Here is a 25,191-nt window from a genome sequence, read left to right as displayed (position 1 = left end):
CCATAGGTTTTAGTTTTTAATCAATCTCATTCTAATTTATTTTTTCTACTTCTATACTTCTGTCTTGATTTCCTTTTTAATAAATTTTTTCTCCATGTAGAGAACTTTATATTGTATTACTGAGTTCTGTTTTTTTTATTATGGTTTTATTAAATTATGGTTATAAATGCTTTATTGACTTTTTTATGGCCTAATATATAGTCTGTTTTGAAAATATTCTGTTGGCATTTGAAAGTAATATGTATTCTTTGTTAACCATAAATACACAAATACATATGTGTATGTGTATATTATATGTAATATATATACACACATACAGTATGGATGGGTAATTTTAGTTCTCAAATTATTTGTAACTTTATGTTTTGTTTCACTGCATAGTCAATTTCTAAGAAAGGTGTACTAAAATATAGTACTTTTCAGTTTTTCAAATTTTCTCTGCTATTTAACAATTTTTGCTTTTTTATTCAGTGCATAAAGCATTATCATTAGAGTGGATTCTTTCTGAATTGTTAACAGTTCAGTCAATAGAAAGCATTATTTTTGTCTTGTATAACAGTATGTCAGAAATTGATATCACACTTGTTGTTCTGGTATACCTTTTTCCAGCTCTTTATTGTCAATATTTTTGCAATTGTTTTGCTTTTTAATTTTAAAAAATACTGTTAACCCTCAAATAGTGTTAAATCTTTCTCTCTTGACCAAGAAAATAAACTAATTCACATTTATGCTCTTGATTTATATATTTGATTTTATTTCTGCCATCTTGTTTAGTTCTCGTAATTTTTCTTGTTCCCTTTTCTCCTTTCCCCTTTCTCTGTTTTTGCTAGATTAATGGATCAATTGTTTAATTGTATATGAGGCAGAGGTCAGGGGCTCTCATGCATTGGATAAGTTAAATTTAGCAAATCTTTAAAATGTATTTTTATATAAACCTTAAAGCTAACATATCTGTAGCATCTTTTCCAAGTAAGGTAAGATCTCTAGTTTACTTGTAATTTTGTTTTTCTCCTGGCATCCCTCCTACACTCCTTGAGACAGGAGAAGATGTAGGGCATTGCTGTTCCAAGTTGTCATTACTTTTACACTATGCCTCTTAGACTTTCTGAATTCCTACTTTATAAATACATTAAAAATAGAGCAGCATTATCTGTGATTATTTAAAGTTGAAAATGTAGTTTTCTGTTTTATTTTACTAACAATTTAATTGTAACTTTCATATCAAAAGAAAAAACTCTAATAAACAAACAAAAAATGATTTTAATCCCTCTGAAATGGTTTACGATAGTACTGTACTAAGGTAAAGTCAGATATTTTGAGGAATACCCATGTCCTTCCCTGAAAGAGTTCAAATGTGTTAGATTACTTCTTGGTAAAGGCAATTCATCATCAGACCAGTCAGATTTATTGGAATTAAAAAACATACTCCTTTAGCTTTCTTTTACTTCTCTACTAATCTACAGTTCTAAGGCTTTTCCTGTCTAGGCATAGAGAAATGGATGATCCAGAAAATCTGTTAACAGCTTTTTCCATCCTGTTCCTCAGTACTACTTAATAGTCTACTTTAGTTTTATTCCAAATATATCATTGTATATAAGTGAAAGAAAGAAAGAAAGAAATGACAATTCCCAGTGAGCAAACAGTTTCAGTTTAAATATCCTATTTGTGTTTGCTAATTATCTGTTTGGGCTTCTTGCAGAACCACCCAGTCTGGAGGATGCAGGGAAGATGCTGAATGAGACCGTGGTAGTGAACAACCCCATACAGCTGGAGTGTAAGGCAACTGGAAATCCCTCACCTGGTAGGTGTGTTTGTGGACTCTGTAGCTTATTAACATTTTAAGATTTCTGCGAATTGCTAAATCTGTTTATAAGCATAATATAGTAATTACTAATAAGGGAAATATTATAGAATATATTTCAAGGGTAAAATATTGATAAGGATATCATTAGGTAGATGATATTTTTGAATTTTCATTGCTTTTAACTACATGAAATAATTTACTCATTTAAACAATGTAGAAATATGTGAATAATTATCTTACTGTCCTTACTATGACCACAGAACCCACAATGGTATTGTATATAAATTTTTGTTGAAAAATATATTTTTATCTAGTCTCAATTGATTATCTTTATAAATCATTCATTTGATGAGACTATTATTTTGTTGATTTTCATCACCAGTAAGTTATTCATACTAATCAATAATAATATAAAAATTTTGAGGCTAATAGTATGTATAGTGTTTGGTTTTGATTAGATGCATAAACAAAATTTTACAGGTGAGAGGAATATATACTACACCAAAAGAAATAGAATCGGTTAAAAGTTTGCTATCAAACAAATACTGATATTGGATTGGCCAAAAAATTCGTTCAGGTTTTTCTGTAAGATTGTATGGAAAAACCCAAATGAACTTTTTGGCCAACCTAATACATTAGAGATAATGTAAAGAATATTATTTTTATAAGTTCACTTCAGGACTCTTATATTGGCTTGGCTATTCATGTTTTTCTAAAGTTTACCTCCTCCTAAAAATCAACCCTAAAGAGATAAGTAAACAGATTAAACTAAGATGATAAGCATAAGAATAAAGCAATTGTTACTGTTGTAGTTAAGCTTCGATTTAGTGTGTGTATTGAGCTTTTAAATGAAAAGTTTTAAAAAGATGGATTTCTGTCCTCTTCCCCTTGCAGCTATTACATGGTACAAAGATAATCGTCCACTGTTAGGTTCCAGTAGCATGACTTTCTTGAACAGAGGACAGATCATCAATATCGAAAGCACCCAGATCACAGATGCTGGCATATATAAATGTGTGGCCATCAACTCAGCTGGAGCTACAGAGTTATTTTATAGTCTACAGGTCCATGGTTAGTGCTACTTCTCCTAGATTTATCCTGGAGTGAAGAAGCATTCAAAATGATTAAGTGCATCTATAAAATTCTAGTGTAAATATTTAACAGAATGTGTTATTGTCATCTTTACTTAAGAATGCAGTATTCTAAAACTGATAAGCGTTTATATTTTCTGATTCCCATTAAATGCTCTATTTTCACATGCTATTGAACTTAAGTTTTCTTTAGATGAATTGCTGCAAATAGTCATCAACAATCTTATCAGCTAATGACGTTGGCCCTGTTTGTAAATATTGTCTGTCAGAATCATAGGTTTTAGTTCAAGAAATGTTTCCAAGTTATTATCTCCAATAATGCTTTGAAGAGGAGTTCATAGTTAACATACTAGAGTAGATACAGTGTAAGGAAACACACACAGATACACACAAAGCCTGGAAATCAAGAAATAAAAATGTAAAACATTACTGTGGACACAACATATAGCTTTATTATTTTGAGATGTAATATTCCATGATGTTAACATATCTTAATTTTATTTATTTTTTTATTCCTTTTCAGTGCCCCCATCAATTTCTGGCAGCAATAACATGGTGGCAGTGGTAGTTAATAACCTGGTGAGGTTAGAATGTGAAGCCAGAGGTATCCCTGCCCCAAGTCTGACCTGGTTGAAAGATGGGAGCCCTGTCGCTAGTTTCACTAATGGGATACAGGTACTCTCTGTCATTCCTTAAGTGAAATCTACCATCTAATTATTCAATACAGGAAGTATAAACAAGTAAAACTCTTAAAGGGATTTGGAGAGCAAGGATTCACAAATGTTATCCAAACATGTACACATATACATCCATAAATACCATGGGCACACAGTTGTGATTTCTAAACAATTCATTAAAAGCTCAGTATATCTAAGAGTTCCCTTATCTCATATGTAGCGCTATATTTTGACCATTGTTTTATATACTTTCTACTTCCCCCCCAGCTCTCTGCCACCACCATAAAAGATACCCTATGCAAAGAAATGTTCATCAACAATAAAAACAGGAATTTTTTGGTAGACGTTATATTTAAATGTCTGGAAATAATCAGAATATTTACTTCAGAGTAAATATTTACACAGAGTATATTTACTTCTACTAAAACATCATATAAAGAAAAATTATAAAGGCAACATTATGAGAAGTGAAATTTGAGTCTGACAAAAAAATTTAAGTACATGCACTGACTCAAAATTTAAAATACGGAAACACATATATCTCATTGAAAGTGTACTTCAATTTTGCTTTGCTTAGCAGAGAGCATAGTTACTCCACCATTCTACTTCTTGAACTTTTCTTGAAAATCCATTGCTTGCAGAATTTGGGATCATAGACTATCCAGAGTCCATGTCAATATTAAAGGTACAACTACATCAGTGGGATAAAAGGACAATGAATGTGACTAATTAATTTATTTGACTGCTACCATGCTGTTAATTTTACCTTCTTACTTTTTCTCTGAAAGAAAAATTAAGAGGAGGATTAGCTCCTCTTATTCCCACTTCTTCTTATCTTTCTCCCCTGGTGGCTTTTTCTCTTTCTGTAGTAAGTATTGATAAAGTTGGATCTTCACTTGATCCTGTATGTAGAGAGTTGTGTTCAGTGGTTATTACCAAGTTTGGTTCTAGCCTCTGTCGTCCTCCACAGATAAGATGAGAAGGGGATTAAATGATGCTTGCCCTCTTTAAAACATCCAAGTAGAAATCCTTCTAGAGGCAAATGTTCAGTTGATCAATCTCAGAAAATAATTGAAAAAGTATGTTTACACCTACAATTCTCAGGAGATACGTTGGTTATTTAGCTTTCTATTCATCAACAGGTTCTGTCTGGGGGCCGCATCCTAGCCTTGACCAGCGCGCAAATCAGTGATACGGGGAGATACACCTGTGTGGCAGTAAATGCTGCTGGGGAGAAACAAAGGGACATTGACCTCAGAGTATATGGTGAGACATTTTAATAATTACTTCTGCTCTGATATAGCTGTGTTTAAGTCCTCATGTCATTGAGGAAGTTAAGAAAGTTTTTGACAATAAAGAGCTGTGAACAATAGAAATTATCAAAATATTACAAGGTTAATTAAATCAGAGTCACCCTTTCTGCCTTATATTTGACTTTAATTTTCCTTTATTGAAGTTCTGAGAAATAAAGATGCATACATCCAGCATGTAGGGTGTTGTTTTTATGGAGCACTCTGAAGAACTTGACTATGGAGAGATCTTTGCAGTTTGGAAGACATTCTTCTCCCTAAGGCAAGGCTCTGTTCAAGTAGCTCTCTTGATCTATTCTACTCGAAGCCTGGATTTTCTTACTTTTCAATTATATGTATAATCAGCATATTTTATAGTCAGTACTATGTCTATGAATTAAAGGATATTTGAGAAGCAAAAGTTAAACTAAACATAAACTTAGGCAAAATTCAAGTATTTTTTCTTCCTACCTATGATGCAGCTGTAAGGTACAAAAGGAAAGGTCTGATTCCATCACACCAAGAGGCCCCTGGAACAAAGTTGGGGCCTCAATGGCCTCCATTCACAGATTACACTTGTCATTCCACATTTTAGTATACCTTTGCATTTAGAACTTTTTCAGGGTTTTACTTGCATTATATTCTTGGTTCCTGGAATAATGGATGTGTTCTGTAGTCCTCAAAGAGTACCTGTTTAATGCAAGCCTTCTCTTCTAAGTCCTACCTCACTTCCAAATAATTTACTCTTGTTCAAAATATATTACTTTTTTTTTTTTTTTTTACCTCCAGGCCATGTGGATTGACTTCCCTTTTTGAGTTTGCCAAAACACATGTAATCATCACAAATAATTTACATAATAAGTCCAAATTTTTTAATAAAAAGGCCCCTTGTTTCAACATGGATGCCATGCATCTCTAATTAAGCTAAAAAATCCCAGTTGGCATCAGTAAATTACCCAAGGCTCATTATGCATCCCTCTTTTTTGTTGCTTCTGCAGTTGGCATGGGTCTGTATCTAGCCTCCAGCTGGTGCTCCGTGTCTGAGATAACAGAGGGTCTAAAATGCCCAACTGCAAGGAATCTAACTCCTTCCCTTAATGGGTCACTTTTATGCTTTATGAAGAACTGGAATGTTTCCAATCTAAACTATCCTTAGAGAATGATGCATCAATCTAAGTATGTGACACAACAGCTCCTTCAATCATGAACAAGCAAGCAGATGAGCAAGCAAACATCGGTATTCACTGGGTTTTAGTCAGCACTGAAAATCTGGGATTGGCTGCTTCCATTTCTGCACTGGTTAGTGTCAAAAGTGGACCTGGGAGGTGATAGAGAGTTGATATTTTTCAGGAGTTATGAAGATGTGCGTCACTACTTTTTATCATTTATTAAGTACCCCCATACTACCTTTTTAGTCTGAAAACCAGAATCTTCCCTCTGTTATAAAAGTCAAGTGGCTAGCCAGCCCATGCGTATGTTTTAGAATGTGCGTATGTGTTTAGTCACTTGCTGTGTGTATATATTTTGAATGTCAAAGAAGTGCCAGATTAAAACAGGTTTTTAATGTGAAATTAGCTTCCAGTCTATGCTCTACTATTCGTATTATGTCCCTGTATTATATTCCTAAATTTGTGATGGTAACCTTGGCAATCTTGGATCTATTTGGTGCATGATGATTCTGCAGCCTCAGAGGCAAGTCCCCGTCAGATTTACATGGTAGAGTGTGGTGGTGTAGGAGGAGCAGACACTGTGTAACATAGCTTTCCCTACAATTACAAGAGTAGTTCATTAAAACTGTTTCTCCCTGGTATCAATTTGGAGTATGCATCACCATAGTCTTAGGTGCTGAAACATGAGAATAGAGTTTTTAAATGCTTTGGATTCCTGTAGTACCTTATCTTTAAACTGAAGCCCTGAGAACTTTCTTAGAGATCACACACTCCCCGGTGTTTTAACAAGCATAACCCTGTGGCAATTCTGACTTGTGTAATTACATTTCACAAGTATAATGCCTAGGATGAGAAACAGACACAACACACCCCTTCCTAAGCAACATGACTGCAAAGCAGAATAGGGATAACATCTAAGGAAGCTGAGGATCTAAACGGTAGAAGCTTGTTCTCTTCTCAGACTAAACAAAAAGTTGGAAATGAAAGACAGGGCAGAAAAAAATAGTTGTGCTGAGGTAATATATATCCTTGACTGTAATTAGATTTGCTTTAATTTATGTTCTTTAAGAAACAAATACTCTTTTTTTTTTCTTTCTTTCTTTTTTTGCGGTACGTGGGCCTCTCACTGCTGTGGCCTCTCCCGTTGCGGAGCACAGGCTCCGGACGCGCAGGCTCAGCGGCCATGGCTCACGGGCCCAGCCGCTCCGCGGCATGTGGGATCTTCCCGGACCGGGGCACGAACCTGCGTCCCCTGCATCGGCAGGCGGACTCTCAACCACTGCGCCACCAGGGAAGCCCTACTCTACTGTTTTTGTATTTTTCCTCTCAATTGAAAAAAATTGAGCTTGATTCAACTCATTTAGCTTAAAGAAAAGTAATTGAAGGAAAAATATTTGGAAATAAATTAGCATTCTGCTTTCTTGAATTGTTTCTGACTTTTACGTCTACAAGCAGTCATAAAGAATCCATGCTCTCTTGTAAATTCTACAAATAATCTGAGATAAACATATTTTATATAGTTGTGGTACATTTTTATCCACAGAGGACAGACTTAACCTGAAATTATTTCCAACTGTGAAGTTGTATTTAGGACTCTCTATGCTAAGACTGGTGAATATATCTTTTTTTCATAATATCTTAGAAGATGGCACTCATTGTGCTGATTTTGCTGAGATTATAGAAGTTTTCATCTCAAACAGACTAGTTGTGTATCTTTTATCTGTTGTCTCACATGTTAAAAACAATGCCACTCTTTTCTGTCACCCGTAGATTACTTTAGGCTTTTGGAAAGCCACATGTCTGTGTGCTGTTAAATTTAGCAGGATGGGCATCACAGATCTCTGCCCAAAAGTTCCACTGATCTGTTCCAACCATTGTGCATGGAGTTTCTTTTGTTAGCCTCATTTCCTTTGGGTTTAACACAGTCCTGCATCCAGAAACAGCATAAGAAATACCCTCTAGTTCAAATGCCTTTCCCTGTGTAAAAGACATGGTAGCAGAGAAACCTCCTGGTTATAGAACACGGTTATATAACCTCCTGGTTCTAGCCCCTTAAGCTATAGGGACTAGCTTAAGTACCCTGCGTTCATTGTCATTTTGCCACATGCAACAGTACCAAGCTGGAAACAATGGCCAATGGACTATCATAATGTTCCTTACCACAAAAATCTTATTTCTACCAAAGCATTTGGAAAATCCTTTAGGATTCATTTCAATGAAACGTAATCTTTCTTGTAAAAAAAAACAAAACCAAAAAAACTACAAATATGGTATGTTTCCTACAATCCTAAATAGTTATGGGATTTAGTGAGAAATGGCTGAGGAAATTCCCCTCTGTGCTTTTTGGAGTGGCCCTTTTATAACAGGCCTGATTTTATCATTAGTTCATGATTTTGAATTATTATAAATATAAGCCTGAAAGAGTCCTTGAGAGCTTATGGAGCCCACCGTCTAATTCTTGGCAGGGCTGTACCTCGACCATCTGAGACAAATGATTGTTTACTCTATTTTTTAATACACCCAAGGGAATGCAGTTCCTTAAACTTCTCCAAGAACATATTTCACGATCTGACAAGCCTTATAGCCAGGGAATTCTAATTTTAATCTCATCAAAATTTCAACTCATTTCTTCTTTTTATGTAGTTGTGTGCTGTACAGCTGGTCACTGTTTTAGTTTGGTCTTTAATGTATCATTTATCCCACATGGTCTTTATTCCATAGAAAACTGACAAGGCACTGTGAAAAACCAAAATGAGCTCTAAACTGCAAGTCAGAAGACTCCTAGTTTCGCCACCAATTAGTCACGTTATTTCAAATAAGCTCTTATCTGTCACCCATCTTATGTTTTGCAAACTGTGAGGTGGGACAGGATGATCTCTTTCAACTCTATTTTTTTATTTTGCCTCTGTATTTATGAAATTTATTTTCTTTTGCAAAAATAAACATCAAAAATGTGTTTGCTTTTAATTCATTGTTATTTCCAAAATATTTCATGAGTGGTTTAATACTTTGAAAATCTTAAGTGGTGACATCTAGTTCAAGAAGTTTCTTAAGTGGGCACTTGGTGAGAACTTCCAGTTCTAAAGCTTTTTTACATGAAAAGTTAGTGAAAAAACTATTTCTGTTCAACAGGAACACATTAATCAGTGATTTATGAACACTTGATTCTGAACGAATTGATGTGCAGAGGGTATGTTAGAATTACTGTGATCCTACATCTTAAAAGGACTAATAAAGTTATTCAGTATATGTCCTGATGATTAATAAAGATAAGCAGTATGCTGGCCTCTTTTATCCTGAGGGAAAACCCATCTTTCACTTAGTTGCACCAAATATTATGGGAGAAGAACAGAACGTCTCTATCCTCATTAGCCAAGCTGTGGAGTTACTATGTCAAAGTGATGCAATTCCCCCACCGACTCTGACATGGTTAAAAGACGGCCACCCCTTGCTGAAGAAACCAGGCCTCAGTGTCACTGAAAATGGCAGTGTGTTAAAGGTAAGCCTATAGATTCATTTATTGCTTCTTATATTATTCCTAAGCTCATGGCTTTGGTATTACCACTATCAAAATAGTACCCCTATTAAACTTTACAAGTATTCTACTAATTTCATCTTATAAAATTCTAGGAACCCTTTTATTAATGAGGTTTGTAATATTTTTCAGTTTTATGCTTAGTAAGGTTTAAATATTATACTTAACTGTCAATTCATGTTTGTAGCCAGAAGCCATTCAAAAATACTTCTAGGAAAATATTATAGAAATATTCTAAGGAGTGCATCATCTTCAGTCATTCAGCCAATCAGCGAATACCCATTCTAGGTGCTCTGCATAGGGATGCAAAAAAGTATGACACATTTATGCAAAATGTCTTCCAATTTTGCATAAATATATGAAAATTTAACAGCTCATGAAAAATGCAATGAGTGCTTCAAGTCTCTAAGTTAATTACCAAGTGGATGATATAGACAGTACATTTGGGAAAGATAGCAAAACGTGAGGCTGTGGTTTCCAGATAGTCTTGGAAAGCTACTTGGCTTTTTATGGGTAGATAGGACAAAAGGCCTGATTACGGGAAGCAAGTAAGCTAGTGTGACTGAAACAATTTAACAAAGTGAATTTTGGAAATAAGGTGGACTACGTTGATTTAAGCGAAATAAGAGCTAACATTGAAAGCCAACTTAAGGAATTAGGATTCAGGAAGCCAACAGGCCATTGGAGTATTTATAAAATCCTCAATAACCGTATTTAGAATTGAAAGAACGGCTAAGTAATCTGCCTACGGTTACTAAGAGGCAGAAATGGGATTTGAATAGAGGAGTATAGCTTCAGAATCCATGCTGCTAACCACTACACCCCATAGTTTCTTGGTAAAGGAATATTATTACTGTCAAACAAGGAGAGTCTTGGGAAATGGATAATGATTTTCAACACAAAGGAAACTAAGATGCTTACACAAGGAGGATAGAAGTATAGGAGAGAGTGAGAGGGAGGTGAAAGTGTATATTGGAGGCAGGAGGATGGAGTCGTTCGGAATTATGATCCTGTAACGATGGAGCCGGTGAGGAAGGAAAGGCCGGAGTCACTGATGAAGGAAAGTAGGATAAGTCAATTGAGCTATATGGGGGAAAAAAAGCAAAAAAAAAGCAAAAAGCACTGCCCCTTCTCAGAGGCAGACCCCAGAGTTCAAGAAAGCAGCTGGTAGAATTCTCAAACCTCAGCTCTGACTGAATGATAGAGGGAGACGCTTGTACAAACCACAGGTCCCAGCTCTGCTAGGGGAGAGCTATACGTGATTAGAACTCTCCTAGCAAATTTTAGTGAGTAGAGAAGTTCATTTCTTCAGAGCACGGATCCCAATAGAGTTGGGAAGCCAGGAGAGAGGTGATGGTGAAGAAATCCTAGGATCCACTGAGTCTCCACCACTGAGGCTAGCCAGGCACCCTGGAATGTGTGGGTCCATAGGAAGGAACATAGGGCGAAGACCTCATGGAAATGAAAACTTCTAGTGTACCCCTGCTGTACTAAATACTTTTAATGATAACTCCAACTCCAATGATTCTCTTTTGAATGTTTTAGCAATTGATTTCAAAGCTTTCAGCAATTATATACTGTTTGTTGTACCTCTTAGATTATCTTATATTCTTATTTATACCTTGTTTATTATTAAACTCTTTTTTTATGTTCACATACATTATATTCTCAACTAGATTGAAAACTGAAGTCAGAAACCATATATCACACCATACTTCTTTGTATCTTTTACCTATAGTACCTGGTACAAGATTCTCAGTAACTGCTGAAAGGTCTATGAATAAATGATAAATGAGTATTAATGTATGTTGCAGATAAATATATGGAAAGTATTTACTGGTATTCAGTTATCTACCAAGCACCAAACTGGGTATTAGGAGATTGAGACTAATTGAGTATAATACCTGGCTTGAAGAAGCTTACAAACCCAATATAGGAGAAGACATAATAAATTAATAGTATGGGTATTATTTTACTGAACAAGGACCTGGGCATGGAAAGATTGTATATTTAAAGCCCTGAATAACATATTCAGAAATTAATTGTGACTTTTTTGTTATTTTATCTGAATCATATTTAAAAGGCCTTTCTAGACCTTCAACCAGTAAAATTAATGAGATTCAAATAAGGTATGACATAAAAGAATTGCTGAATCTTGATAAGTGTTGAATGTGGGTGATGGGCATATAGCCATCCATTTTACTGTTCCCTCTATTTTTTATATGTTTGAAAACCTTCAGAACACAAATGAAAAATCAGAGATCACAAATAACATTAATAGAAAAGCCCCAATTACTTACAAAATAGAAACTGTGGTTTCAAAGCATGATTTTGTTTTCAGATTGAAGATGCTCAGGTTCAAGACAGTGGTCGTTACACTTGTGAGGCAACAAATGTTGCTGGAAAAACTGAGAAAAGCTATAATGTCAACATTTGGGGTAAGTGGGATCAGCCCCTGATTGTAAAGCAAATGATACAGCTTGTGGTTTAATCTTTGATTCTTTGTGTCAGTTCTTAAAATAACCAACCACGTAACTAAAATTGATCATAATACAGACATGGACACTAATTAATATGTTTAAATGATGCTGAACTGTCCTGAATATCAGCTTATATAATTAATTCAAGAGCAACTAGACAGATTTCTTGAACCTAAACATGTTGGTCACTGTAACTTTGATGTAGAACAGTTCTGCTCTCCTGCCTGATTAATATGCCTTTTAGCTTCTACAACTGAGATCCTCTAATGATTGCGTGTTCCCCATGAACAGAGAGTGTGTTGGTCAATTGAAAATAAGTCAAAAGGCTAAATTGTGTATGTGAATTATATTTGTGTGAGAGAAAGAGGACACATGCACTTGTGGGTGGGAGATGGGATTACTCCGCTGACGAATGTGCAAAGCTATTCTTGTTTGAAGTTTTACTATTACTAATCAAGATAATTCTTAGGAATAGTCACAACTTTTATATCACTGTAGTTGTTACACTATGTTCAAAAGTGTTCCCATTTCCTACATATTCACCTTTATTTTAAGTACTTCTTTAAATTCATTTATAACGTATTAAGCTCTCTTAATTTTGATTGTATTTGTTTAAACTTTTTAATTTTTGAGATAATAACCTGAAATTTACCTTTGATTATAAAAGTTAATTCAAAAACACATTTTAAAATAAAAATAGGTAGAGGAAGTAATCTAATTCCAATAGAGAATAAATATTTTATGTATAAAATGACTTGTTAATTATAAATCATTATTATCATTTTTTAAAATCTTGAGGAAAATTGTAAGAAGTATTATAATTCACCTGTAAAAGGATTTACTTTTAAATGACAGAGTTTACTATGCAATACCTTTATATTTACTACATATTTGTTATGTATCATTCACTTCTGTTCCTACCTCCTTCTATCCTTTTTCTCCCTTCATATTTCCTTTCTTTCCTTTCTCTTCTAATTTCTTTCAAATGGGGAAAATATTCGTATAACTCCCAATATGGACAACAGTGAGCTAAGTCTTATCAAGTAAAAGTTGGAAAAAAAAAAAGAAAAGAGAAAGAAAAATTTGGAGTGATCAATTAGAAAGTGAGATGAAGAATTCATTTTTAAAATACTGTATTAGAGATACCTGTAGACTATTCATGTGAAGCTGTCCTCTATGCCATCAGAATTATGAGCCTATAGCTCAGGAGAAAGAGATAACAGCTAAAAATGTGAGGTTAGGGACATGAGTGTATACGTAGTAGTTGAGATCCCTTAGCGAGAATAAGAAGAATGTGTACAAAAGAGTACTGTATAGAATGACCCTCACATATCACATAAGAAGGGAGACAGAAAAAGAGACCCCCAAATGGGAAACTGAGAAGGAGCAGTCAAAGAGGGAGGAGGAAAACTGGGTAAAGCTTGTGTCATGGAAACTAAGGGACAATGGTGTTCCCAGAAGAAGAACACGGACAACAAATAAGTTGGACGTGGTTAGAAAGATGAGTGAATGAATGAATGAATAATGGCACACATTGCAGAGAAGCCAAATGAGACATAAAATACAAAGTGTACTTTACAACTGAGTAGACCAATGCCTCTTAAAGAGGAAAGCAGGTCGCAGTCAATGCAAGAATGAATGATAGGGGAGTGAAAGTCGAGACCTCAAAAATCATTTATAGAGTGACTCTGTGTTCTAGGTACTATGCCACATGTAGGCACAGAGAGCTTAAGAAGAAAGACAATGACACTGGTTACTGAGTTCAGTTTGGGGCAAGTTGAGTTTGACAGTGCCTCAAAGGCATCCAAGATGAGATGTTAAGTAGTCAGATATAAAAGTCCAGATCTCAGAGAGTATCTGCATTACAGGTACAGATTTGCAAGTATTTGTATTAATGGAAGCCATGGGAGTAGAGGAGGTGGAGTTTGGGCTGGAGATCATGAATTTATAGTGGTGGCAATTTGTGTAGTTGTCATTTTCTTCTGTAGAATTTTCATCTGTGGGATAGGTGATGACAGAGTGAACTATAGGATTCATCCCAAGTTAAGGGTATTGCCAAATAGGAAGAGCAATGGTGCCGGGCAGTTGAAAACATTGGCAGAGGACTAGCTGAAATTACTGATCATGAAATCTAAGTTGGATAGTGAAGTTGGTAAATAAAAGAGTAAGCAGCAAGGTTGGGAGGCTTCTGAGAGGTTTAAGGACTTGAGATTCAATTAGGTCATTGAACTGAGAATTGGGAATAGTTGAGTGAAAGAGCTATAAGGATAGAGCAGTTGTCAGAAAGTGGCCTAAATTTATAAATTAATAGGAGAAATGTTCTAGATGGTGAAAAGGGTATGGCCTCTGATGGAGAACAGGATGAGCAGATCAAGGAACTGAGTAGCCAGGTGTTTAGGCGTGTGGATATTGAGTTCATACAGAATGTGGCAGGTCTTCATATAAAGAGAAAGGATAAAAACAAGTACCAAATTGTTCAGTGAATGGAAAAAGAATGACAGGTTCACAGATGGTGATAAGAAAAAAAGAAGTAAATGGGTGACATGAGCCTCAAAAGAATAGTGACTTTCATGGGGGTGCTTGAACAATGGCTGGAAGCAGCATTGGCGGTGAGGAGGATTCTCCCGCTCCTCAACTCCCAGGAGCTTGGGAGGATAAGCATCTATCACGTGATAATACTGCAGCCAGAAAAGTGTCCCAAGGGAGAGTTCAACCAGCAAATGCAGACTCAGCCTCTTTGAGTAAAGTGTGGGTAGTCAGAATTCACTTTGAGAGTTCCAAGCAGAAGCTGGAGATCAGTGGGGGGATGCAGACTGTGCAATCTAGGATAGGTAGCATGTCTGTTTCTCAGATCAAATTCCTTACCTCTGTTCTTTACTATATGTTATATGCCTGGTGTCTTTCTATTCTGTTCAACATCTGAGATATCAAAGCTGGAGAGGCACAATGACTGGGTTAAATTTAAATTTGCCAAGTGTCTTCATTTCTTTTGGTGCAAGATGTCTAAATATCTAGACTGTATCTCCTTTTTATATCACTCTGAGTATTTTGATAATTAAGTTTCTATCTGTGAAAATGGGAAGTCTGCTATTAGGTATTTATTCTAGGTCTTGCAGTCGACTTTTAATGTGGTGTTGATAGGTCAACCTCAAGTGCTAAATTATTTACATGTACCATTTGAGTGGGAACCTTTTTTATTTTTACATGCAAAGTGTTAGGGAAATTTTATTTTTGAGTGTAAAATAGTATTTTTCCTTTTTTTAATCTTTCAGTACCACCGAATATTTATGGTTCTGATGAACTTGCTCAACTTACAGTCATTGAAGGGCATCTTATTAGTCTATTGTGTGAATCAAGTGGTATTCCACCCCCAAATCTCATTTGGAAGAAGAAAGGTCAGTTTTCATCCTTTGACATTTATAAAATTAAATATAAATATTAAGTCAATTTATATTTTGTTTGAGAAACATGCCAACAAACTTTCTTAAGGTTTGCACGCAAAAATACCAGACAGCAGAATTGCTTTGTGTTAAATGCGCCATATGCGATATTTCTACAATATCAACCTGAAAATTGTCAGTTTTGAGACTCACTGCTCCCAAGAAGAAATTAATTTTCTCCATTAATTCTTTTTTAATCAAATGCATTGTAGGGCAGCTATAATGATCGAGAATCCACCATTCAATGAACTATTTCTTTCTTCTTTAAAATAGGTTTAAAATTTTTCTTGTTTTTTAAAGCAAACATTTTTGCTGTATTTGTGACAGTTTTGTAATGTACGTTAAGATTGAATTCTGCAGTTGAACCGATTTTTAGTTATTCATCAACAAATATCTGTTTCCATTAAGTATCAGATCATCTAAATTTTTAGCTGATCTAAAAAATAATTCTTGTTTTACTTAAAGATTTTATTTTGTTTGTTTTACTAAGTAGGTTTTCTTTTAAATGCAATATTGATTGAAAGAAAAATTTGCAGAAGATAGTCTTCTCTTCATCTTCCTCCTCTTCCTTCTTGCATAGATTATTATACAGTGTCCTCTGCCTTTTAAGTATGTGAACTAGGAAGTAAATATATATGTATATATACTCATTAGAGTATATACACAAAACACCTTACATTTATGCTTCACATTCTGCCACTTGGTTTTCTTTGCAGGTTCCCCAGTGCTGGCTGATTCTGCAGGGCGGGTCAGAACTTTATCTGGAGGCAGGCAGTTGCAGATTTCAGTTGCAGAAGAATCTGATGCAGGGCTCTATACATGTGTGGCATCAAATGTTGCTGGAGCAGCAAAGAAAGACTACAATCTGCAAGTTTACAGTAAGTTATTAGTTAGCCAGGCTTTGGCACAATTTTTTTTAAAAAACCTCTCCATCCTCCCCTTTTACTTTTTCTTCATATCTTTAAGAGTCATTCAAAGTAGTATGGTTATAGTATGGAATTGGCCGTCCATATCCACAGATCCTGCATCCATGGATTCAACCAACTGCAGATTGAAAACTATTTTTAAAAAATCCAAAAAGTTACAAAAAGCAAAAATTGAATTTCCACGCACCAGGCAACTGTTTACATAGCATTTACATTGTATTTACAACTGTTTACACAGTATTTACATTGTATTAAGTATTATAACTAATCTAGTGATGATTTAAGTATAAGGGAGGATGTACATAGCTTATAGCAAATAAGTATGATTTAAGTATAAGGGAGGATGTACATAGCTTATAGCAAATACTATGCCATTTTATATAGAATGGATTTGAGCATTTGGGTATTTTAGGGTGTCCTGGAACCAGTCCCCTATGGATACCCAGGGACAACTATACCTTTCATAAACCCCACAAATTTTAATTGTGCTGACGTAATAAAGAGTAATGACTTCTTTCTAGCTGTTATTTATTCAGCAATACAGCTGAACATCTGCATCAGCTTGCTGCTGGCAGGTATATCAACGTGGCTGTAACTTTTGGAGGGCAGGATAGTGTATGTGCAAAATGGAGAAGATGGCATTGTACCATAGGGTACATTTACAGTATGTAAAAATATTTCATTGTAAAGAATATTTAATTTATATAAGATTTGAAAGTATTTGAAATATTTACATTACCTCATTTAATCTTTGCATAGCTGTGGTATGAGACAAAAATATTGCCTCCAAAATGTATGTGGAGGGCTTCCCTGGTGGCGCAGTGGTTGAGAGTCCGCCTGCCGATGCAGGGGACACGGGTTCGTGCACCGGTCTGGGAAGATCCCACATGCCGCGGAGCAGCTGGGCCCGTGAGCCATGGCCGCTGAGCCTGCGCGTCCGGAGCCTGTGCTCCACAACGGGAGAGGCTGCAACAGTGAGAGGCCCGTGTACTGCAAAAAAAAAAAAAAAAAAAAAGTATGTGGAAACTTAAGCCCAGAGAAGTTTCCGTGACCAGCTGAGGTCACATGGCTTGTATGTGACAGGATTGGCCCTGGAACACAGGATTACTAACACTGGTCCATTTTCTTTCCCACACACATGTGTATTTGAGTTGGTTTAATCTTCTTTCTTGGAATCAGTATCCACTAGGTGAATTTAGCTATAAAGTTACAGAATCACTGGCCATCAGTGGCTTAAACAAATAGAGGTTTATTTTCTCACATAATGAGAAGCCTGAGGCTGGCAGTCACTGGAGTTGGTCAGCACCTTACTCTTACCAGGACAGGAGATCTAGGATCCTCCTGGTCCTTCCTGTGTTACCTGAAGATGGTTGCTGCATTTGTAGTATCAAGTCCACATTGAAGGCAGTGTGGGAAGGGAAAAGAATGGTATCTTTCTCTTTTGGCAGGAGAGCAAAAAATTTCCCAAATCCACCCCCTCACCTGACCCCTGCCAGCAGACTTCCATTTAGACTTTTTAGGTCTACAGTGATTCCTGGGGTCACCTCAATTTCCAAAGAAGGCTGAGAAAGTTTCAGCTTTTCCAACTCCTCTAGTGAAGGGAAGAAAGGAATTGGTAACAGACATTAGGTCATGAGCTAGGCTATCATATCTACTTTAAAATTAGTACTAGAAGACTTCCCTGGGTTAGAGCTACAAATGATAATTCAAATAGTTGTATAACTTCTCAAAGGCAGGGAAAGTAGCTAATGCAGTATTCTTTCCTTACTATATTGATAGCTTTATTTTAGTTATGAACCCATTTAGGTACATTGGAGAATTCTACCTCTCAGTACAGCAATGCCATGTCTATTAGTCCTGGGTCTTTTCTTTAGTAGCTAATTTTTTGACATCAAAAATGAATTTAGTATGTTTTGTCATATTATTCCTAGATACTTGTTTTTATGTTATTGTGCTTAGTAGGTTTTCTTAAATTTCATTTTGTAATGGTTGGTTTCATGAAGACGTAAATGTTTTCAGTGGGTATATTCGATTATAGCATGGTGAGTGAGCTTTATACTTTTCTGAATTTTGTGATTTTTGTTTTGCTGTAAATTTGTACTGCTTGTATGACCACAAGAAACAATAAAGCATTTTCTTTCAAAAAAAAAAAAGAATTTAACTTTGCGTGATGAAAATTCTTATATAAGACTTAAGGCAAACATTTCCTATTCTTTTTTTTCCTCAGTTCGACCAACTATAGCCAACAGTGGCAGCCACCCTACTGAAATCATCGTAACTCGAGGGAAGAGCATTTCCTTAGAGTGTGAGGTGGAGGGTATTCCTCAACCGACAGTGACCTGGATGAAAGATGGCCGCCCTTTGACTAAGGGAAGGGGAATGGAAGTAACGGATGAAGGTCATATCCTTCAACTGAAGAATGTCCATGTGTCTGACACAGGCCGTTATGTGTGTGTTGCTGTGAATATAGCAGGAATGACTGACAGAAAATATGACTTAAGTGTACACAGTAAGTATAAACAGGCTCAATAGGTCCATTCACTGGCTGATATAATCTATAGCCTCCTGGATGGGAGATACAGACCTCAAGTGTTGAGTCTTTTATTTATAGTCGATTATTTTCTACATTTGCACCACTTCTTTAGATCAGTCTCATCACTCCTCCTACTATGCCTGACCTTCCATATCTTACCTTGCTGAAATAAGCATATATTGGATATTCTTTTAGGAAAGCACATAGTAAAGTAGATAATTATCTTCTTCAAGTACTTTTGATCCAGTGCTATCCCAAGTAACATTCCATAATTCTATGTTTTCCACATTAGCTGACTTGGCTAGTGTAAGTCTAGGTTCCTTAGAGCTTACTGACTGAGCATCAGATGGGCATAAGTTGTACTGAAGTCAGCTTTAAAATTCTAAGTAATGAGCAGTAAATGTCCATAGGAATGGAGCAAACATACATGTACTCAGGGACACCTATTTGTATGCATACAATTTGAATTGCATTTTTAAAATCTATAGAAATGGTAAATCTAATAGACATGGTCTTGTAACTTAAATCCAGTTAGAACATGCACAAAGTCCAGTATTAATATCTCGTAGTTTGCAGCCAATGGGTAAACCAAAGCTAGAGACTGAAAAGGAATCAGTCCTGTGTATCGTTTTGTTAGATTGTGGTTTTTTCATTCTTTTTAACAGGTGCTTACTATTTCATTATTTGAACGTTTCATACTTTATTTGATCAGTTCTCTAGGGAGGAGGGACCTTTAGGTCAGTTGTATTAACAAGAATTTCTGTCATAAAATTTCCTAGGCAAGACTGATGTTGAGAAATCAAGGTCTCAGATTATGCTAAATTCCAGTTGGCTCAATCTTCCATGTACTTCAATTCTGCAAGACCATTGAAAGTGGAGGGTGTCACTGGCCCTTCTCTGTGCAGAAGGAAAACATGATGGAGGGGTAACTTTCCATGGGGCTAATGAGGGACATAGAGGAACTCAAGGCCTCTGTGTAGCCTTGTTTTATCTATGTTCCAGTGCCGGCTTAATTGGGTTTTAACACTGGTTCTCCTCTGACCCAGCCCTTGCACTTGTCCAGGCCTGTTGGGTCAATGTGACTTGTCACTCTATCCTCAGACTATCCTGATTCTACTCTGCTCATTGCACAAACCCGTCTTCTCAACCCACTTTGTGTGTCTCACATTTTTGCATTCACAAGGCATATTTGACCTCGAGGAGCTGGTCACTCATGTCTTTTCTAGGCTTCTGGAACTGCCCCACCCCTGCCCCTCTTGGTTGGTCTCTAACTCTCAGGCAACTCCTTCCTCTCAACCTCTCTTATTGTTTCCCCCTACTCTTCCAGACTGTAGTGTTAGAATGCCCCGAGGCTCTGAAATGGGCAATACCTGCTTCTCTATCCACACTCTCTCATGGGCGATTGTGCCAATCCCACCCCCTAATGTGATTGAGCAAGGGAAACACCTAGGAATCATCCTTGACTCCTCTTTTGCTCATATCTGGTGTCACTAAGTCCCATCAACTCTACTGCTGCTATTCTAGTTGAAACCACATTTGTCTCCATGAGCTGGATTGGGGTGAAAATAAGGAAAAAACCAGCAAGGAAACAGCTAGCCCAAGGAACAAAAATGTGGTTAGTATAGATAACATGAAAGCTGGTGTGTTTCACGAGGTTTTGAGCTTCTAATTTGTTCGATTGTTTTTATTTTTTATTTATTTATTTATTTATTTATTTTTGCGGTACGCGGGCCTCTCACCGCTGTGGCCTCTCCCGTTGCGGAGCACAGGCTCCGGACGCGCAGGCCCAGCGGCCATGGCTCACGGGCCCAGCCGCTCTGCGGCATGCGGGATCCTCCCAGACCAGGGCACGAACCCGTGTCCCCTGCATCGGCAGGCGGACCTCTCAACCACTGTGCCACCCGGGAAGCCCTGTTTTTATTTTTTAATACTAGAATTATTTGTTAGAAAATTCTGCCTATAAGAAAGTCATGAATCCATATTACCAGAAAAGACGAGTGACTCACAGAAAATCATTCACCACTATTAGAATAACAATATGAAAGTCATTTGGGGACTTCCCTGGTGGTTCAGTGGTAAAGAATCCACCTTCCAATGCAGCAGATGCAGGTTTGATCCCTGGTCAGGGAACTAAGATCCCACATGCCATGGGGCAACTAAGCCCACGCGCCACAACTACTGAGCCCGGGCACCTCAACTAGAGAAGCCCACAAGCCGCAAACTGCAGAGCCCATGCGCTCTGGAACCTGCGCACCACAACTACAGAGCCCACATAACCTGGAGCCCTTGCACCACAACTAGAGAGAGAAATCCCACACGCCACAACTCGAGAGAAGCTTGCATGCTGCAACGAAGAGCCCGAGTGCTGCAACTAAGACCGAACACAGCCAAGAATAAATAAATAAAATAAACAAAAATTTTTTTTTTAAAGTCATATGTTGCTATTAGTGAGGAAGAAGTGCCATTTTTACTTCCAGGAGTGTTGTCCTCGTCGTCGTCATCATCATCATCATCATCATCTTGTGATTGCTTATTTTGCTTACTGTTGACTAGAAAATGGAAGCCTTATCTTTAAGAATATGCTGTTTAGAATTTGGTGTTTGTTACATACTAACCACCCTCCTTTCCATTTCTTGTTTGTTTTGTTTTGTTTTGTCTTACAGCCCCTCCAAGCATCATAGGAAACCACAGGACACCTGAAAATATCAGTGTGGTGGAAAAAAACTCAGTGTCCCTAACTTGTGAAGCTTCAGGAATTCCCCTGCCTTCAATTACCTGGCTTAAAGATGGGTGTCCTGTCAACTTCAGCAGCTCTCTGAGAATTCTCTCAGGTATTAGAAATTCTTGTAGCCTGGTAACCTGATTAGCTTCCTGTGGCCACAGTTTCTCCCTAATTTCTCATAACTCCATGTCTTCTTTTTTTCTTTATGATCTAGCTGCTTACTATAATCCCCACTGATCATATTAAGAAAAAATTTTAGGACATCAGAAGCTATATGACAATGGGGAAAATCTCTAAATATCTCTATATCCTTTTGACAAAGAAATCTTTGCACTCGCTTATTACTTAAATCATGGGGATGTCAGAGCATTCATGCTGGAATGAGTACCAGCCAATCTGAAAAGTGAAAAATGAAAAGAAATACTTGAAGCCAGAGCCTAGACTGAATAATGTTATATAACAATTTCTATAACCACGAGTTTAAATTTTTTCACAACTCTAATCTGAGTGAGATTTATATTTCCAAGATGGAATAGTTTTAAGTGAGCTAAGATTTTATCATTATTGTAAAAAAGATATTCCTCTTATTCCTTATCCAATTATGTAGGAAAATCTATTAGCTTATTCTTTTTTTTTTTTTTTTTTAAATTTATTTATTTATTTATTTTTGGCTGTGTTGGGTCTTCGTTTCTGTGTGAGGGCTTTCTCCAGTTGCGGAGAGCGGGGGCCATTCTTCATCGCCATGCGCAGGCCTCTTACTGTCGTGGCCTCTCTTGTTGCAGACCACAGGCTCCAGACGCGCAGGCTCAGTAGTTGTGGCTCACGGGCCTAGTTGCTCCGTGGCATGTGGGATCTTCCCAGACCAGGGCTCGAACCCGTGTCCTTTGCATTAGCAGGCGGATTCTCAACCACTGCGCCACCAGGGAAGCCCTATTAGCTTATTCTTTATGGATCAGTATAAGTGTCGAGAGAGGTGTCTTGGGGCATGCCACAGGAATCTGCACGTGGCCCCTTTCAGTAATAATTTGGGTACAGACTAAGAAAATAATCTTGCCAAGTTTATGGGTAATAAAAAGCTTGGATATTTAGAAGAATACCCAATGTGTTGAATGAAGGCATCTGAATTCAAACACACCTCACTCTGGAACTTTTGAATTAAACCTAACAAAATGAAAGTTAAGTAAACTCCTGCACTCACATTCAGAAACCAATGGTGAAAGTTAGGGTAAGATATAGCTTCAGAATTCTTCATATGAAAAGATCTGTGAATTGCTTTGGGTATTGAGTATGCATTAACAGTATAATGTGTTTATCATGATAACAGATGCAATGTTTTGCCACATGAATAAAATAGATTTTCACCAATAAAACAAGTAAAACACCAGTTGTATTGTGGATTTAACTTACTCATTAGGAAGACTAGAAGAAGGATTTATTGACAGTATTTTCGAAGGAGGATAACCATGATGGCAAATGATTGCAAAGTAAACTATACGTCCAATTCTATTTAACCTGAAAAAATAAGCCTTGTGTAACTCATGACAACGTAGTGAAAATTACATTTAAATACTTGAAGAGCCGTGGCTTAGAAAAGATGATGTTGGTTCTGTCTAGTGCCAAGTAATACCAGTGTATGGAAAATTCTAGGGACAGATTGCAGTCTGAATACAAACAACTTTAAAAAATATTTGTATTGTTGAAAGTCAAGATGAGCTATTTTAGGAGGTAACAAGCTCCTTGCCCCTAAATTTGTTCAAAGTTTAAATTCTCACTTTTGAAGGCTTTTTCAGAAAAGATACTTTCCTAGTATTTGAATTAGGTCTAAATAGCCTAAGGTCCTTCTGTTTCTTCAAGATCTTGGTCTATAAATGATAGGGGCTTAATGAGGAATATACATTGCTATAATTATTATATCTATTGCCTGTAATACTAGATTTATAACCTCAGGCAAGTTTCTTAACTTTACTAAACTTCAGTTCTTCACCTGTAAAGTGAGGATACTAGTGGCATTTGCCTCTTAGGGGGTTTTGTAAAGATGAGTTAATATGTGTAAAGCAGCTAACACAGTGCCTGCTTATATCCTAAGCATCCAATACATGTTTGTTATTATTTGCCATAGACAACCTGGTAAAAGATTTGGGTTTCCCTATCCTAGGAGACTTTCCTATATCCTAGGAGACTTTCCTAGGAGACTTTCATTTTTGAAGGACTGCCTGCCTCTGTTGATCTTAAGGAATGCATACTGATGGCAAAGATTTCATTGCAGTTTGGTTACCAAAAACCTGAACACATTATCTTCTTCTCTTATAGTCATCCTTATATTATTGTGTTTTGTTTAATTCTCAATTGCTGAAAAAGTAGGAACTCTTTTTAAATATAATAACTACATCAGCGTTCCTGGAAATGAAAAAGGCAAGATAAAATTAGGTACTCTGGCTTATTATAGATCCACAGGGGTAGTGTTTTGGTTTTATTGTATAGCTTTGTTTTGTTTGACTAGCAGCTGGAGATCCCTGAGCAAACACATTAAATGTACTTCACCTTGTGGCGCTGCCAGAAGAGTCATTCAGTTTTACAGTCTGAACATGTGTGTTGTGCAATCGATGACTGAGAATCAGATGAATGGCGTATGACTCGCTTGTTCCTTGATCGGCTGCACATTTCTGTTTCATTAAGATTAGTCCTCCTGAGACATTAAGTCAGGCTTTTCTGAAAGAAGTACTTTGTTGAAGGTCCTATCATTGTTATGAAGTTATCTGCCAAGAACAGATAGCTGCTATAAAAATTTAATAGGTACGAGAAATGTCTCCATCTAAGTATAATTTACTGTCCAACCCTTTTTTGTCTTTCACTGCAATAAGGGAGAGGACCAGGAAACAAAGAGAAAGGAAAGATCATGAGATTTATGAGGTTGAGGTTTGCAGAGCCAGCAATGACTCATAAACGTTGTATTTTTTTAATATCTCTCAACTGGAATCATATTATGGTCTCACTAATCTGAAGTAGCAGTGAGTGCTTTTGAATCCTTTCCTAATTAACATAAGTTTTTTGACATGTTTAGGGAATTTCTGTATTCAACTTTGCTTACTTAAATTCAACTGGGGAAAAAGACTGAGTTTAGATAATCAGTTTAGTCTATCTAAATAAGATATTACTAAGTTCACGTTTCATTGGTTTGAGGATGAGTAGGTTGCTTATAGGAAAAGCTCAATGAGGGCTTGTGTTTATAAAAACATAAAGCAGATAGAAACTCCTGATAAATTCAGATCCAGGTGAATATTTACATGAAAATTTTATGTTTAACCATTTCAATGTTTTTAGTTCAAATTCAAGGTACTAAGCAAAAATACACCGAGTGGAAAATTATTACAAAACCTAAGAAATGATTTACACTTTTTTTTAAACATCTTTATTAGAGTATAATTGCTTTACAATGGTGTGTTAGTTTCTGCTGTATAACAAAGTGAATCAGCTATATATATATATATATATATATATATATATATATATATCCCCATATCCCCT

At 36.5% G+C, this 25,191-nt stretch overlaps 1 protein-coding gene across 1 annotated transcript in view; it reads left to right on the top strand.

Moving 5' to 3' along the window:
- HMCN1 (hemicentin 1) overlaps nt 1-25,191 on the top strand; it is a gene marked incomplete at its 3' end in the record, with an annotated part of 530,768 nt that overhangs the window by 325,025 nt on the left and 180,552 nt on the right. The window contains exons 37-46 of the mRNA XM_082833486.1: nt 1,700-1,801; nt 2,699-2,875; nt 3,419-3,570; nt 4,715-4,838; nt 9,354-9,529; nt 11,907-12,003; nt 15,318-15,440; nt 16,202-16,363; nt 18,639-18,920; nt 21,608-21,775. Coding sequence (XP_082689612.1) covers nt 1,700-1,801; nt 2,699-2,875; nt 3,419-3,570; nt 4,715-4,838; nt 9,354-9,529; nt 11,907-12,003; nt 15,318-15,440; nt 16,202-16,363; nt 18,639-18,920; nt 21,608-21,775 — 1,563 coding nt within the window. The remainder of the gene's footprint in view (nt 1-1,699; nt 1,802-2,698; nt 2,876-3,418; nt 3,571-4,714; nt 4,839-9,353; nt 9,530-11,906; nt 12,004-15,317; nt 15,441-16,201; nt 16,364-18,638; nt 18,921-21,607; nt 21,776-25,191) is intronic.

This window comes from Leucopleurus acutus (assembly GCF_964270905.1).
Source record: "Leucopleurus acutus genome assembly, chromosome: 2".
In the NCBI taxonomy this organism is placed as follows: Eukaryota; Metazoa; Chordata; class Mammalia; order Artiodactyla; family Delphinidae; genus Leucopleurus; species Leucopleurus acutus.
This window is presented reverse-complemented; position numbering and strand designations above follow the sequence as displayed.